The 18,041-nt window shown below is 42.4% G+C and overlaps 1 protein-coding gene across 7 annotated transcripts in view; it reads right to left on the bottom strand.

Moving 5' to 3' along the window:
* The window catches only part of WDR7 (WD repeat domain 7), a 145,823-nt gene extending 128,343 nt beyond the window's left edge, over nt 1-17,480 (bottom strand). For 5 of the 7 annotated variants that reach the window (XM_075021897.1, XM_075021898.1, XM_075021899.1 and 2 more), the window contains exons 1-3: nt 17,364-17,480; nt 4,397-4,568; nt 3,093-3,199 (exon numbers count right to left, since the gene is read on the bottom strand). In XM_075021897.1, the coding sequence (XP_074877998.1) occupies nt 3,093-3,199; nt 4,397-4,555 (266 nt within the window). In that variant the 5' untranslated portion in view covers nt 4,556-4,568; nt 17,364-17,480. Of the gene's footprint in view, nt 1-3,092; nt 3,200-4,396; nt 4,569-16,407; nt 16,712-17,363 lie in introns of those variants that run through there. The other 2 variants (XM_075021895.1, XM_075021894.1) reach the window with 2 other exon arrangements.
* Between the last annotated feature and the right edge of the window lie 561 nt (nt 17,481-18,041).

Consider the following 18,041-nt stretch of genomic DNA (forward strand, 5'->3'; position numbering starts at 1 on the left):
AATCCTTGACTTAGTATAAACACTATTTCACAACTGAAAACATCAGTGTGTTATCAACATTCTTCTCATACTGAACCCAAAACACAGCGCTGTACCAGCCACTAGGAAGATAATTAACTCCATCCCAGCTGAAACCAGGACACTAGTGAAAGACAGCCAAGTCGGAAATGTTAACTTTTCAAAGCAAACTTTGAAAAGGTAAAGTGGAAAGGCATACTTTAAAAACAAATTACACATGCATACCACATTAAATCTAAGAGTGTTCAAAGTCTCCATTAGTTTAAGAAGGAATATTATGATGTCTAGTTGCAACTTCTTTCAAAAATAGTTACTTTTATTCCAGAATAACAGTGTCTGCAAAAGGACCTAATCCATTTTAAACCTATACCTCCCCTCAACAAGTAGCATGTTCCCTGTGCTGTTAAGACTCAAGAAAGAGATGCTAAAAATCAGCACTATTATGAGATGGCCTGCCACAGGACAGAAGTGAAGGGCAGCCCATCTTGTTCAATGCAAGTCCATGGAGGAAGATGATGCATTTGTAACTGAAATGCTTATACCTCTACTTGGAAACTCAGAAGCTATTCTAAACTGTTGATAACAACAGTAGTTACTCCAACTCCGTGAACCAAAACTAGGCTCATATTTTGGGGAAAAAAAAGCTCCTGCCTTCCAGAATGACTCTAACACAAGAATAAGTCCATGGCCCATTTCCTAGAAACGGCTTGCTGATAATGAGGATTCACTTTCATATAGCCAGCCAGAGTACGAGTGTAGATACAAGGATATGGGGAATGCATCCTCCTCACTCACGGGGGCTGGCCTGGGCTCACAGCCAAGTCCGATAAGTTGCTGTCTGATCTTGAAGAGCTCAAGAAAGTGCTGGAAGCTGTCTCGGCAGCGGCTCCCTGTCTCTGAGAGGCTGTTTAAGCTGGGTCCTCTTCCCCATCCTGCCTGAGCTGCGCTGCCAGCCTGGCCACAGTGACCTGGACCCCAGCTCCCAATGGCCACTAACACCCAGGGGCACGGGGGAAAAGCTAAATAACATGTGTGAGTTATGAACGACAAAACTAGTTGGTCCCAAAGCTTTGACCTGTAATTTATCAAATTGTGTATCTTTTCAATAAATTAGCCCCAAATCTACACTAAAATCTGAGTGTACAAAGCATATTTGTATTGGGTTTGCGTGGCAAGGTTTTGGTAGCGGAGGGGCTACAGGGGTGGCTTCCCTGAGAAGCTGCTAGAAGCTTCCCCTATGTCCAACAGAGCCAATGTCAGCCGGCTCCAAGATGGACCCACCGCTGGCCAAGGCTGAGCCCATCAGTGACAGTGGTAGCGCCTCGGGATAACAGATTTAAGAAGGGAAAAAAAAAAAAAAAGTTGCTACAGCACAGAAAGTGCAGCTGGAGAAAGGAGTGAGAACATGTAAGAGAAACAGCCCTGCAGACCCCCAGGTCAGTGAAGAAGGAGGAGGAGGAGGTGCTCCAGGCACCGGAGCAGAGATTCCCCTGCAGCCCGTGGGGAAGACCATGGTGAGGCAGGCTGTCCCCCTGCAGCTCATGGAGGTCCACAGTGGAGCAGATATCCACCTGCAACCCATGGAGGACCCCACACCGGAGCAGGTGGGTGCCCGAAGGAGGCTGTGACCCCGTGGGAAGCCCACGCTGGAGCAGGCTCCTGGCAGGACCTGTGGCCCCGTGCAGACAGAAGCCCATGCTGTGGAGCAGGTTTTCTGGCAGGACTTGTGACCCCATGGGGGACCCACACTGGAGCAGTCTGTGCCTGAAGGACTGAATGCACCCTGTGGAAGGGACCCACACTGGAGCAGTTTCTGAAGAACTGCAGCCCGTGGGAAGGACCCACGTTGGAGAAGTTTGTGGAGGACTGTCTCCCGTGGGAGGGACCCCATGCTGGAGCAGGGGAAGAGTGTGATGAGTCCTGCCCCTGAAGAGGATGAAGCGGCAGAGACAACATGTGATGAACTGACTGTAACCCCCATTCCTCATCCCTCTGCACTGCCGGGGGAGGTAGAGAGAGAATTCAGGAGTGAATCTGTGCTTAGGAAGAAGGGAGGAGTGGGGGGAAGGTTTTTTAAGATTTGGTTTTATTTCTCATTACCTTACTCTGGTTTGATTAGCAATAAATTAATTTTCCCCAAGTCAAGTCTGTTTTGCTCGTGATGGTAACTGGTTGAGTGATTTCTCTCTGTCCTCATCTCAACCCACAAGCCTTTTATTATATTTTCTCTCCCCTGTCTAGCTGAGGGTGGGAAGTGATAGAGTGGCTACATGGTGCTTAGCTGCTGGCTGGGGTTAAACCACAACAATATTTTATTGAAAAGTTAAAGTATGCCTTTTTTTTTAAATTACTCTATTATAATCCCCATTAATGCCAACTGCATGAAAAATCCTTCCCCCTTCTTCCCTCTAAACAGTTACTCTGATAAGTAAATAAAACCTCTTAAAAAATAAAATGTGTTTGCTCATGTTTTTTTTCTTAAGGATAAAAATCAAACACTGCATCAGAAATATAGATAAATTGTGTGACAGGTTTCCACATTTTAAAACACGTATTAGGCATCATTTCCTGCCAACAAGCTACACAACTCAAGCTTGCTTTCACTCAAGAAACAGATCTTGGATAAGCAGAGAAAAAGGAATAAAATATGCATCTACTGTCAACTGAACTGACAAACTCGAGCAAGCAAAAAGATGACAGAAATCACAGTTTCCTTGACTGAAGGAAACAACACCACACATCTCACTGCCCATCCAAACATAAATCACATTTAGTGCTCCACATATTGCTTTACATACAGCTGTGTGATGTCCTGCCGCTGGCTCCCACGGTACAACAAATGACAGAGGAAGCCCTCCAGGACTTCGGGCACTTCCCTACGCTCCTTTCAGGCCACAAATCCAAAATTCACACCACACTCAATATCTACAGTGGAGAAGTCCCACTATTTGGAATATCTATAGACATCATACTAAGTAAAAACTATCCTGTATGTAAACAACCTGATCTCTCCTCTACCCTTAATGTCCATTATTTAACAGATCTGCATATTAATAAACCCTCAGGAAACTCACCCGCTTTCTGATGCACTCACTATATACTGCTTTTCATTGGAAGCAGAGGCCTTTGACAAACAAGTAATTGAGGCTGTATGACCAAACAGCAGAGCTCTGGGATTAATCTAGAATCAGGGAAATAAAAAGTGAAGTAAAAATAACATAGTCACTATTACTTAACCAGAATATACATATTCCAGATTTCCATTTTATGTATTATGTAAATATTTATCTGTTAATACACACACATTTAATTAGCATAGCAGTGGATATATAACCTTGAGTTTGCAGAGAATGCTGTTATAATACATGAAAAAAAAAGTTTCTACCTAATACTGTAATGCAAATTTGTGGAAAAAAAAAAAATGCATTTTGCAAACTCATGCTATCAATATTTTTAAACCATAAGCTGTACTTGGCCCAATTTGAATGAAAAAGTTGTGTTGCACTGCAACCATAGTTCCCCCCCAATCAAGTATAGTTCACAACCCTATATATTCATAAATAAGTTTATATAAAGCCCATGCATAGATTAAAAATAAAAAATAAAACTGCCCTTTATTTGTCCCTTCTAGAAAGAACTAGTTGCTTTACCCCATTCTTTCTTTTTACATATACCAGACATAAACATAATTTATGGGGGTAACTCTCAGACATTGAGATTTTTATGTATTCATTATAAACTCTTCCTGAAGCATGTTGCTTTTTTTTTTTTTTTTTTGTTACAGGAAAGGATTGTTTTACTATTCCATTCCAAGAGTTTAAAACTTTTTGTACCAAGGCAAACTACAAGATCATATTCAAAACAGACACTTGCAGATTTCAACTCTAGGGCAGCCACTGGCATAAAACAATTAATTATCAACCTTTATCTCTGCTACAAGCCTTTTTCCTCTTTCAGTTACCATGTGAAAAAAAATAGTTGAATAAAATAACCACCATAAAAAGTTCTCTAAGTACAGTCTTCTGATCACTGGAATCTGTTTTCACAAAACAATTAAGCAGTTAAGCCTGAAAGTAACAACTAGTTTAGAGCAGTTCCAGAAAAAAGGAAGCAATTACTTAAAAAAAATTACTGCAGGAGCAGCAACAAAGTTCAAGAGCAAAAACGTCTCTTTCTAATCTGAAATATTCATTAAGGGAAGCATCTTGTGTCAATCCAGGCCTCATGAGAGGGAGAAAGAAAGGACAAGTGAACAGGGCGTAGAGAGAACTGAAGACCAAAATAGATACTACAATATCAAAGAATAAAATCATATGGGCAACAATGATACACACTTTAAACACACAAAAAGCTAAGATTATACAGACTTTAGTCTTACCTCTAAATCTAAAGAAAGGTCCCAGAGACATATTTGTCCATCATGGCAGCCTGTGACGATCATCGACGCATCCTCCATGAGCAGCAGGGTGGATATGCAGTGCGTGGGGGCTTTACGACCCCACAGGACGATGGGCAGAACGAGGCTGTTCCCTGCCATTTTGCTTACACGCCTGTCAATTTAATCAAGATAATAAATATTACATCTCAGCAGGTATGCCATTCCTGCACTTAGCACGTTCTTATCCTCACAAAAACTTAAAAAAATTAGTCTGAAAGTCACAGTACTTTTGAAAAGTGTGTAGTCATCTGGAGAAAGATCCAGAGCCTATTTTTCACTAAAGGTTGTTGCAAATCTACAAATGCCTACTATCAGGCATATAGTAGCTGCTGCAGCCCTGGGACTTAAAGTGCTTGTTACTTCAAAATTATTCTAAAAAGGGTGATTTTGGCAAAAGTACGTGTGTGTATAGGAATATGCTGTTTGGTACCTATACATGTAGGGACATGCCACTTTGAAAAGTATCTTCTGCAAAATGTGTAAGAAATCAAAATTGTGAAGTTACAGTACTACCACAGTTCACTGTATTTTTCAAGTGACTATTTAAAGAATGTTATTTAATCCACATATGAAGATGAATGCATTCCCTGTTGAGAGAAGAGGTGAGATGGTATACTGTAATTTATTTGAAAAATGGTATATATTGTGACTACGTTTCTTCTCTATAAAATGTTTATGAAGTCACTTCAGACTGTCAAAGCCAAAAATTTCTTGGTGACTGGGAAATAGAGAACAAACATGTTTGAATCATAACTTCAGAGAGAACGAAGACATCGTAGAAACTCAAGTTGTAGTAATAAAAAACAGTTAAGAGGATTACCACAAGATTTAAACACCAAAACAAACCACTGTTTTTGTTAGCAACATTCTGAGCTTGCCAACCACTTAAACGTTTTTATTATGTACAATCCTTGAATCCCAGTTTGCTTATACTGAGCTTGTCAATGTTTTGTCAGTTCTCCGGCTGGACAAGGGCCAATGCAAGCAGCAGCTCTGGGGACTGCCTGCCTGCACCCCCTGCCTGCACCCCCTGCCTGCAACGCCGTGGCAGGGAACACAAGAAAGTCCATGAGCAGGAAAAAGAAACTGTAAATACAAGACTTTCTTTTGCTTTCCAGGTAACTGACTGAACTCATGATTGTTTGGGGTATACTTTTGGGGTACATTCTACATTTAATAAATAAAAAAGCTAGAATTTAAGGTATATTTTGATTGCACCAATGGTGAGTTTATAAAAGACATGAAAGATCCATTCCAGTTACTATTACTCTCTCAGAAACAACTGAAAAATGGTACATGTAACCATGGGTGTCTTATTCTGGATTGAGAGTTGTAGGAGTTCACTGCGGTAAAAGTTTGAGTTATGGAAAGTTATTGCTTGGAGCATTTAGTGATAAATGAATGGGTGAAACGGTTGTGTTAAATAAATAAACAAATGCTCCTTAGGTACTATCTTGTGGAGGTTTATGTTCTGAACTTACCACAGCTCAAAACAGAGCAGAAGCTCTGATTTAGAGGAGTATAAACATACCAAACACAGGCAGGATTCACTGAAGACATTTTTAAAAAATGTGTATTTTCCTGTCTTTCTATAGATACATACATATTCTTCTAGCTTGAGCAACCCAGCAATATTTGCATTTGTTCACAGATATGTAAATTTATTTTACAGCTCTTCAGAAGAGGGAAAAAAAATTCTGAATTACGACAGAGGAAAAATAAAGGTCATCCTGAATCTAAGGTTCACTACAACTGCACTTCTCCACTGCGACAACCACAGTTCCCCTTCGTGTCCCCATGATACTCCGATCAGACAACAGCAATGGTTAAAAGGAACTCACTAGCAAACGAGTAGAGTCATGCCGACCCACTGTCCAGCTATTGCCAAATACCACACCACAAAATAATCCCACCTGACCTTTTACCAGAGGAAGCACAAGCATGAGCTCCAGATTTCTATGGAAGTTGTGGGAATTTAATCAAGTAATCTTCAGTTCCACTGAAAACTATCATGCAAGGTTTAGCAGCTGTCCTTTGAGACAAACTCAAATTTGATATAAACAGAGACAACTACAGAGATCTTGCTTGCACCAACCATGAACTTGACTTTTTGATTTTACATTACCCTGGCCATTCCCAGCGGTTGCTCCCACACTTAAATAAGTGCTTTCTGCATCAAAAATACCTTCCATTTCAAAACATTGGTTTTTTACTATACTACATGGAGTTCAACACAAATTAATGTCATCTCTCACCTATATAAAAATTACAGTGCAATTTCTACAAGAAAGTAGTTTTTTATTAATTTTGACAAATGCTGCATATACTCCTAGTGCAACCAACCTCTGCAGCCAGAGAAATCGAACATGATAATGTACATGGAAAAATGGGGGAAGGGAAGACAGCAAGAGCAGAATAATGAATAGCTAAGTATTACAAACTGTAAAACAGCTTACAGGGCCAGCTGGACATCACAATCCTCAAACTTCTGAAAAGTGAGAGATGCATTATGGTTTTTCACAAAATCCGTATCATAAAAACAGTAATTCCACTTACTATGAAGAGCCATTTTATGCCAACTCTTTTCTCACATCCAATTGGACTATCTTTATCAACAACTACTTATGTTAGTCAGAGTTGTTATTTAATGAACAAGTATAAATAAAGACCAACAATCAAGCATTTAATCTACTGCAACATACTAAAAGCTACCCTGGAACTAGTAGTTGTAAAACATGCCTGTAAATGTAGTGTTAATTGTTATGCAATGTTAGATCAATTGTTCTGTCTGGATGATCACAATACAGCACCATAAAATAATGAAAAAATTGTAAAGAATCTGGTGACTTTACCAAGAGCTACAATTCTAAAAAATTATTGCTTTAGAGTGAAATAACCATAAAAATATAGTGAAAAACAGAAATAAAGTGTTGGGATGTAATACAAAAATGTGCAAACAACGGCAACAAAAATCACCAAACAATCAAAAATACACATTTAACTCTTTTACCACCTGTTTTTTTGTAATGAAATAAAACAAAGGACACACTAGGAAAGGTGGGGAGAGATAGAAACGTCTTTGCTTTATATATACTAAAGCACTTGAATACCAACCAAGGTACAACATTCTTTACAAACTGTTCTCCCCTTGCTACCTGCAAAAAGCTCCCTTAGCAGCTCCACTACTGTGGACTAGAAATGCAAAACTGCCCAGATTAATCCTGAAAGATGCCACAACTGCAGCCCCCGCCAGTAACACACACAGAGCATTCCTCTCACCCCCCTGACTAGAAGACCCGCTGGTTAGCAGTGATCGCAAAAGTACTTGTTTGACCACACTTCCTCCAAGGGTATTTTTCATGACAGTAAATGGTATTTGATCATCAGTGTCATCTATGCACTAAGTTTTAATGGATAATAAAGCAATCCATCAATAATTTCAGAGCTGAAAAATCTAGCAGTAAAAATCCTGATAAGCAACATGAAAATATCTTCTCGTTCTTTTCATTTCCTGTTGCTCACAGATCAGGGACCAAGTCACAATATTTACATGTCACTCGATTGTTTCAGGGATGCAAGTGGCTACACTTTTGAATAAATACAGAAGCTCCCCTAGCAGGGCACAAAATTGTTCCTTGAAATTTTTAAGTCAGTTTAATACTCTTCCAAACTATTTATAAAAACTTTAAAATTGATAGCACTATAAATATATACTTAAACCGAATTTTCAAAAGGAACATACAGGATATTACAACACACAAAAGTATTAGCACATATAAGTAACCTAATGCATTTTATATTTTCCATGCAAAAAAACATGAGAGAAAGCACTGAAAACATTAATAGCAATATACTTTCTAAAGGCTTACAGATATTCACATTTCAAAACTTTTATCTAAGAGAAACAGAATTCTTAGAATATTTCATATCGACCCTTGGGAGAGAGAGCAAAAAGAAAAAACTACCTCTTTCCTTCTAGTTTTTTATTATTGTACCGCAATGCCTTCATTAAAAACTTCATTTTCAGGAAGTACCACAAGCTCATTTTAACAGCTGAAGAATTCAGTCTACAGAAAACAACCCTTCTCTATCATTGGCGAACACTGAATACATCCCCTGCAAAGGCCAAAACTCACTTATTGTCTGTAAACAATCGATAATTTTTTTTACATCAATGATGACAAACTACAGTAGCAAATAAACATTGTACCACTGACAAATGGTCAAAAAGCATGCAGTGAGTCATTACAAATGAAATCCCACGTTCTAGCTATTTATACCTTTCTAGAATAAACTATTTTTGCAGAAAAGGGAACTGGAACTTTGAACTGGAAAATGGAGATGTCAGACTGAGTAGAGTTCTTCCTGCTTAATACCCCTGTCTTCATTGGCTTGTTAAGTTCTTCTCTATCACTTCCAGAAGCACCAGAATCCCCGTTTCCTTCCTCCAAACACCCAGTAAAAGAATGAGCTGGTGTTTTTGCATATATGTAGGGGTGTATGTGTGTATATAAATGTATGTATGTATAAAAGCATACTTGTAGCTATTTTGCTTCACTTTCAAATTACCTCCCCCAGAGACAATAAATACACAGATGCAGGAATGTGGGAAAAGACTTGACAAAAGCAGAGGCTCTCTTTTTCGTTCTCTGCCCCACAACAAAGGATCTTTTCTCTCCCTCATATTTGTTTTTTCATAAGGTGAGAGTTGCAATGTAGATCACAGCATCGCTATCATTTGCAGTGTCCTAGGAAGTTATTTCCACTCGCATCTTTGGAGTCAAAGCCCCTCTTCTTCAGTCCCTTTGCACAACCCTGATAGGTGACACTTGGTATCCCAAACCCAAATAGTCTCTCATACTCCCTCTGAATAAATGCTGGCTCTTCCGCTACTCGCCTACAGCAGATAACTGCTGCTTATACCTGGAAGTTGCCATCTCTTTGAGGATGTACCAGAATAGTCCAGAGTAGCAGGGCATGTTTCGCCAGACACAATGACTAGAAAAATATAAAATTAACATTGGGGGGGGGTGGGGGGGTGTCCCATTAAAACTAAAGTATCTTAGATGTCTGTTTTTCTGCTGCTCTGTCTTTACCTAACTGCAAACACAAACGCTGAACCACCCCGATAGCCTTCTACTGGATCACTCCAACACATCAATATCTGCCTTGTACTGGGAAGCCCCAGACTGCACACAGTCCTGCAGTGCAGCCTTGTAATCCTTCCTCTCTTTTTCTTGGCTTGCTGGCTACAGTCTTGCTAATACAGTCCAGCATGCAACTCTCTTGGCCACAAGGACACACAGCTTCTTATCTACCAGGATGCCCAGGTCCTTTACTGCAAAGCTGCTGTCCAGCCCATTGTCTCCCAGCCTGTGTGCCATTTCAGATGCAGGACTTTCCATGGTCATCAGGAACTTCCCCCCCATTACCATGACCTTCCAGACATAGAGAGCAGTCTCCCAACCACATCAGCCACTGATTGGTCCTATGGATTTTGATTTTCCCCCATAAAAACCAAGCCAAAAGTGGCACTGAGTACCTCAGCCTTTTTCATGCTTTTGTTACTAGGTGCACTACATTGTCAAAACACAAGCCAATTACAGCTATAGACACATACATCTCAGTTATGTTCTTTGTATTTAAAGAGAAAGTGATTCTTCAGGTTAGCAGATGATCCAAAACCTCTAAAAATAATATGCTAATCTGATAGAATAGTCAAGTGACTCTTTCAACTTCACTGCTTAAGGCTGGTATTTAGGTGAATTTCATAATCTGGGATAAATTCCTATTTGAGTAAAGCTATTAAACTGATCTCTTAAGTACAACATATTAAATATTGAATCAAAGACTCACATAAACATCTTGATCAAACCATAGTCCTCTAAATACTAACTAGCACTTTCAGGACTCGTAAGCTATGGTAAACTACTCACAGCTAACTTACTGAACCAAATTACAATCAGAAAACATAACAGTAATTTCAGATCAAAGTCTGATAATGACATTACAAGGCAGATACATAGAAAAAATTTAAAGTTAACAGTAGCTTATTATTCAATATAATATAATGATATATATATATAATATATATAATATAATGAGTAGGTAGGATAGCCACAGGTATAAAGACAAAGGTCAGATGCACAGTCAGAAAGCTTTATAACAATTGTTTTTGTAACAGATTAAAGATAGAGTCATGTAATTTTTCTGCTTCATCTGCCATACGAAATAAAATTAATACGCAGCAAATCAGAATAACACCTAAACAAAAAGCTTCTGCACACAAACCACAGCAGGACTCAAAGTCTTTATCATATGGGTTATTACCTTCTGCCACAACCCACGCTTGGGAAGTAATTCCAGTATTTTAAAAAATTATTAGCATTCCTGTCCATCTGTTTTTTGCATATACTTTCATCTTTCCAAGTGACAGCAACAGACAGGCAAAAAAAAAAAAATCACAAACCTTCCTCCACCTGTATACAAACTGTTCCTGAAACAGGAGCATTCTATTGGCAATTTTCTCAAGTTTTCCCACAACTTTCTGTCATGATGGGAAGTCTCAAGACCTCATTAAATCTCGTAAGCCGCAAGTTATTTACCCTGAAACAGCATCCATAACCAGGATTTTTACAGCAAGAAAAAGCACCCAAACAAAATTAATTTATAGTAGGAAGCCCAGCAGCTAGTGAGAGCTACTTTTCCCCTTCGCATTGCCCTGGGACAATAAAACCAGTTTCCTTTCACACCTGTCACTGGCAAGTGGATGTAATCCTCTAGCTGGTAGCATTTCCATGCCCTGTGTGCAGGGAAAGAGAAACAGTTGTGGCCAGTACAGCATCCGATACGTACGTAGACTTCCTTGCCCTCATATATTCCAGTGGATAGATATATGAGGAAAGGTTTAAGAAGTAGCAGGGATAATGATGTTGCAGGCTGCACAAGTAGAAAACAAAGTTAAAGGAGAGGAAGGAAGAACACGGGATTGGAGATGTCTCCAGGTGAGATTACCGGAACGTACAATTAACACTGTGCTTCAGTACAACTAAACACACTGCCCAACTCATTTGATCTGCTGATGACTTTCAAAGCACAGATGAGGCAGACAGAAGCACACAACTTCTTCACCCTCTTACAGCACCTAGCCCTAACAGTTTGCGCACATAACTTTAAAACATCGGCAATATTGCTAGAACTACAAAACCATGAGAGTAATTTCAGTTTAATCACAAAAAGAAACTTGTTTTAGGTTTAGCCTGTGTGCATGAACACTAAGCAACCATCGTGTTGCTGATCTGCCATATGTGACCACACTGGAATTCACAGTTACCTGGACACTTTCAGAACCACTGCATGCCTAAGTGCTATGGATTGCTCTGGTCTAGAGCAAATCACAGCGGTACCTCCCAAACAGAGACAGAGGGTGTCAGCTGTACACATAAATCCAGTCAGATTGGTAGAATACTTCAGTACTTTCATGTCCCATTACAGCACTGTAGCATGACACTGCCCAGATTTTGCTCAGCGAGCCCCGTGCTGCCGCCCTTGGGGAGGCAGATCCAGGTACACCAGGCGCACGGGAAGGATACAAGGCAGGCCAGGAGAGAGGAACATGTCTTTTGGGAAAGAAGTAAAAAGATAAGTAAATCTACCTTTGTCTTAACAGAGCACAGTAAAAGCCAAGAAGAGCTCTTTCCAAACACATTTATGTCAGTTAAAGCACATGCATATAAAGAATTAACCTTAGGATATATGTGGACACCAAAAGAATCTGCCAAAAAAAAAAAAGTCTATGAATTGACTGTTTCTTTATCACACATACTTTTAGTATGTGACAGTTCCAAAATGAATCACTAAAGGCTGTCAAATGAACATCGGCTTTTAAATAAATGTAACTGTGCTTATGTTCAAACAAAGCAACTCAGGTTAAGAATAAATCATTCCTTTCCCTATCAATGTTTACCACATGTTAATGCTATTTTACTGTATTTTCAGCAGAATTTAAATTACATTATTAATCAGATTTGCCACCAATAAGTACAGAGATGGTTGCCATCCATGACATCAGGACAAACCTTCTAAGTGGATTGCATATTTAAAGTGAACAGCAGTTTTTATGCCTAATATTTTTCACACATACAGAATCCTTCATTCAAAAAGACATTAGTTAAGCATTGTAACACCCCTCCTAAAACCATTTGCATAAAGACAATCATACATTTACGGCAAAGGCTCATTTCTGTTACATCATGGCGTCCATTTGAGTAATCCAATGCATTTTATAAAAATCTGATTATTTTAATTATAATTACAAATGACCTTTTCCATTTAATACTTGGGGATAGAGAAAAAGGATTAACAAGGTAGGGAGAAGAAGATTAAGTACTTTACCCAGAGTTGCAGAAATCTTTCACTATCAGAACCCACATATTTAGACAACCACACCTTTCTTTAAACAGATGGTAAGTAAACAAACAATTCTGTTATTAAATACAAATGGTCAGTAAAGTTTGCTATGTCAATTAAATTGTGCTCGTTTCTGAAGGTCTGTCAGTAATTTTCAGAGTCTTCTGGAATTAGTTCTGAATCACTAGACGAAGAGCTGAAGTGCAAAATATTTTTGCTTTATTATCCTATCATTAATCTAACAAAATGAGTTTGAATCACAGAACAGCTAAGGTTGGCAGGCACTTCATGGGATCACACCCTCCAACCCCCTGCAAAATCCAGGTCAGCTACAGCAGGTTACCCCAGACCATGTCCGGTTGAGTTCTGGATATCTCCAAGGATGGAGACTCCACAACCTCGCCCTGTACAACTCCTGTTCCAGTGCTCAGCTACCCTCCAGCTAGGCTTCATGCTACCAACGGCAGCCCTTTGAGCCAGACCATTCCGTGGGTTTTCAATCCACTTCACTGTCCACTTATCCAGACCCATACATCAACAGCTTGTCTGTAAGGATCTTACAGGAAACTGTGTGTAAGCCTTACTATAGTCAAGATAAACAACACTCACTGCTCTCCCTCATCCACCAGGCCCGTCATCTCATCACGGGAGGTTATCAGGTTAGTTATGCACAACTTGCCCTTTGTAAATCCATGCCAACTCAGAAGTCTGAGAAAGCTTTCAAAAAGGTAATACTTTTTCAGCAAATAAATCTCTGGTTTTTTGTTGTTTTCTTTTTTTTAGCTAAAAGAAATTTTGGACAATATTTGCAAGATACAAAATACTATAAAACAATCTATCAGGTCAGGTCTTACACTTTGACACATGCAACAAATCATTATCATTTCAGCCTGCATCTGATAGGCACTGAATACAAAACTTAGAGAATAACTGTGCCTTTATACATTATCCAATTAACAGCACACTGTTCTGATTTGCAACTACAAAAAGATTATTGCAACACTATGCTAAAAACTACTTACAAAAAGAAGTATTAAAAAAATGTAGTTTTTCACTAAGAGTATTATGAGTAAACAAGTGAAGAATGCAATCAATTTTGTTAGCTGTACAATCAAGAAAGAATTTGTTCACGATGACAGCAAAGTCAGGAAACTGGCGTAGCAAAAAGATAGGTAAACCAGTGTGGTGGTGCATTTCTTTGCCCCCCACTGGACTGATTTATGAACTCGGGAAGGCTCACTAGCCCTTCGTGTAAGTGTAAGGAGCCGGGCAGCGAAGCGACCCTTGGCTGTGCCAGGAACTCTTCCCCAGCTGAGACAGGGAGATCTGCTGTGCGTCTCAAGGACTCCTGCTGCCCGGCGGAGGGAGGCGGGGGACGGGAGGAGAGAGAGCCACTTCTCAGAACAACCTGCAGCCAGTTCCCTCTCCTAATGACCTGCAGACCTTGTTATTACAGTCCTCCCCGACACTCTGGGAGCAGCCCCTCTCTGTGTTTTGAGTTCTTCTCCAACAGCCTGGGGATTTTCCAGCACAGCTGGCATCCCAGTAATTTGTTGATGGCAAAAGTCAATCACCTTCCAAGCCTACAAGCATCGGTACTACAGGAGGCCCTTGGAGCTGTCCTGGACCGCAGCGGGATGGGACCAGCATCTCCCCCTGAGCGGGACGCCTCTCGGAGCTCCCAAACTCTCCTGTTTGCGAAAATCGGAGGTCTGTTGCCAAAAGCCAACACAGCTGGGGCAGATTCTCTCCACTCCTTGAGGCTCAACCCTTTGCCCATTGAGAGAAACACCAAAGCATCGACATGAATATTTTCACTGACCTCGAGGGGAATTTTTAACAGGCATACCTCTTTTTCCTCTCTCTCTTTTTCTCTCTTTTACTCTTACATGTCTTTCTCTTAGTGTCTTTATGCACATGCATGTACTAACCTGACTAGTCTAAAGTTATAGTGAGTATATTATAAGATATAAGTGATTACTTTCAAATTTATACTTAAATTACTGTCGTGATTTTTATTCAACCATAAATGGATTTTAGGCTGCTATTGCACTCTTAATCCCTTTAGATATAAACCGTTGCCCAAGTCTGAGACTAGGAGTCGATCCAGCCGCACCTAGACTCCGACAGGAGTTTAGAAAGCAAAGGGGTCTTCTCTGAACCTCGTGACTCAACAGGAGGGTCTTCCTTACCCTTTCCCACATTCCCTTTTACCCTATTACGTTTTTAGTCCCTAGATACATAAATTTAGTTTGATTCTGATTTAATTTTCTTGTGTGCATTTCATCCATGTGTACTAAGTAATAGAGCAAACCTTGCCATCGAATTCTGTGAAGTTGCACTTTTATACAAATTCCTGTTAAATCATTTTTCTATTACTAATACAATTGGAGGTGATTCTTTATGCAATTAGAACCCCTCTCTCTCATTTTTAACCCCCCCCCCCCGCCCCGTGACAACCAGGAGCATTAATGCCCCCCTCATGCACATGGGCATGCATGCACACACAAATACACATGCAAAATGGGATAGCAGCTGGGGAGTTAAACTGGAACTACATTCAGTTTGATACTCAACTTTACTTGTTACAATACACACAAAAGAGCCCCCAGCAGCTATCAAGAACTGATGTATCCCTACATAAGCAAGAGGTGCAAGGACTTTCCAAAGGCCCCAATTTCGTAAGCACAGCCCACTTAATTTTACTGCTATGAATATTCACACTGACCTCACTAACCCTACTCACTGAAACAGAACTAAGCATATCTGCAGGAGAGAACTAACTTACTGTTCTGAACTTGGTCAAAACTGTTAAATTTATATGAAGTGAAAAGGTGATTTCAATCCAGGTAATAATGACTAACAAGCCAGACCATCATTCTCATTATGCTGATCAAGGATTAAAAAATTAATGGTACCTGGCCTTCTTTTATCCCCATGTACTTTGTTGATTCAAAATTCATCACCTCACATCTTCTTTTGCTTCTCCCCTAAATCAGGAGCTTCTCCATATCATTGTGCAGCCAGTACCTCTACATCCCCCAAAGTCAATTTATCTGTAAGAGCTATCTCCAAACCGCAATGCTACATCACCTAACACATCTGTACTTCGAGCACCCTGAGACGATACTTGTCGCAGGGCTCTGTGTCTTGAATGGGCCATTAAGTATTACGGTAATCTAAATAAAAAGATCATGTTACCGTCAAACCTTCCCAATATACCCAAGATCAAAGATAAATTCAACAAATGCAAACTTGTGCACAAAATAGAAACTGAAATGTAACTAGTTAAGACATAAGCTCTTCCTTAATCTTCAGGTGGCAATAGCAACAAAGACAATCCAATGAGAGATTATTGCTTGCCCCTTGCCCCAGCTGAGTGAATGACTACAAAAGTCTGATTTAAAAGCATTTAACAACATGAAGGTGAGATTGGTTATCCCCCCCAAACCCCCACCATTCCCTGTATAGATAGTAGGTTACAAAACAAGAAAGAAGAAATAAGCTGGAACTCCAAATCCTTCATTATAGTTAACAGATACCTTTGAAAGCCGTTTGCAGGTTTTTCTGGCACTTAATTTGATGACGCATTAAATCCGCATATATTTTTCCTGTTTAAAATTGTCATGATCACATGAAAGACAGTTATCCAAAGCAGTTGCAGAGTAAACGCTAAATCATATCCCTAGTTTCCAGTAATGCCACGGCTGTCACAGAAAAAGGAAACAGATCAGAGAGGCGGCGATGTAACAAAAAATGGGCATTAAAAGCAATTTGATTTCCGACAACGGATTACTTCTCTGCAGAGAGTCACTCCTTAGGTGACTTTCCCTTCACAGAGAAGGAGCTCTCCGTCCCACTAACAGCCGGCTGCTTACTACCGACCACTGCTACACACAGCCCGGCTGACCCCGGCCCGGCGGTGCGGTCTGGGCGGAAACTCGTTGAAAGCCCAAGCCTGAGCCCCGCAGGCGTTGCGGCGGAGAGCCGGTACCCGGCATCGCCCGCCCAGGTGAAGCCGCCCGAACCTGCTGCCGCAGGGTGCCGGTGGGGCTGCGGCGGGCGCGCAGCAGTGGAGCGGGGGGGGGGCTCGAACCGCACCGCACCGCTCTCAGCCGCCCGGCTCCCGGCAGCGCACGGAGCCCCCTTCCACCCGCCCCGCGGCGAGGGCACGCCAGGCCCAGCCCCGCGGCCGGGCCGGGCCCACGCCGCCGCTGCCCACGCCGCCTCAGCGGGCCGGGGGCGGGAGACCGCAGGCCGCCGCCACCTGCTGCCGCCCGCCGGGGGCGGAGGCTGCCACCGCCCCCAGGCAGGTGCCGGTGCCGCCGCCGCCGCCGCCCCCTCCCGCACGACACGGCGGCCCGCCCCGCCGCACGGGGGGGCCCGAGGGCCGACCGCCAGACCGGCGGGGGTCGGGGCAGCGCGGGGGCCGGCGGCGAGCCCCGCCGCCCGCGGGAGAAGGTGCCCTCCGCCCGAAGGCCGCCGGCGGACCGCTCACCTGTCCCCGCCGGGGCGGTGGGGAGGGTCCCCGGGCGCCGCGCCCCCGCCGCGCTCCCTCACCCGCGCCCGGTGACGGCGACCAGCTGACACCGCCGGCTGCCGTGACTCCTACCACCACTGTCGCAAAGCCCCCGGCCGTCGTGACTGACGGCAGGCAGAGGCAGCCGGCGTCGCCATGGAAACCGGGCGGAGGACCGGGCCCCGTTCTGCCGCGGCGGCTGCGTGAGGCGGTCGCGCGGGGGCGGGAGCTCTTCGGCGGGGCCCGGGTGGCGGTGCCGCGGTCAGGGCCGGCGGAACGGAGCGGAGCGGAGCGGAGCGGGCGGCGGGCTCCCCCCGCCCCGGTTTGGGCCCACTTGGCGGAAGAGGGGCGCGCGGGGAGCGCCTGCCGGGAGGTCTCCGGGAAGCTTCCGGGGAGAGACTTCTGCTCAGCCGTTACCGAGGGGCTTCGTCACGGGCAGGGCAGCGGAACGGCAGCGGGGTGGAAATACTGCCGGTCTGAGGATGAAAAATGCTGTCCTCTGACGGCTGCTCGCGGAGAAATTTACGCAAAAGCACGTGCGGGGTGCAGAAAGCCTGTTGATATGTTGTCAGTAATGACACTGCAAAACGGGGTAGAGAAAGTTCTGGCTTTCATTTCTGTTTTTACTTAGTTTATCCTGGAGCGTGGTTAATACAA

The sequence above is a fragment of the Buteo buteo genome, chromosome Z (genome assembly GCF_964188355.1).
Source record: "Buteo buteo chromosome Z, bButBut1.hap1.1, whole genome shotgun sequence".
NCBI classification, from domain to species: Eukaryota; Metazoa; Chordata; class Aves; order Accipitriformes; family Accipitridae; genus Buteo; species Buteo buteo.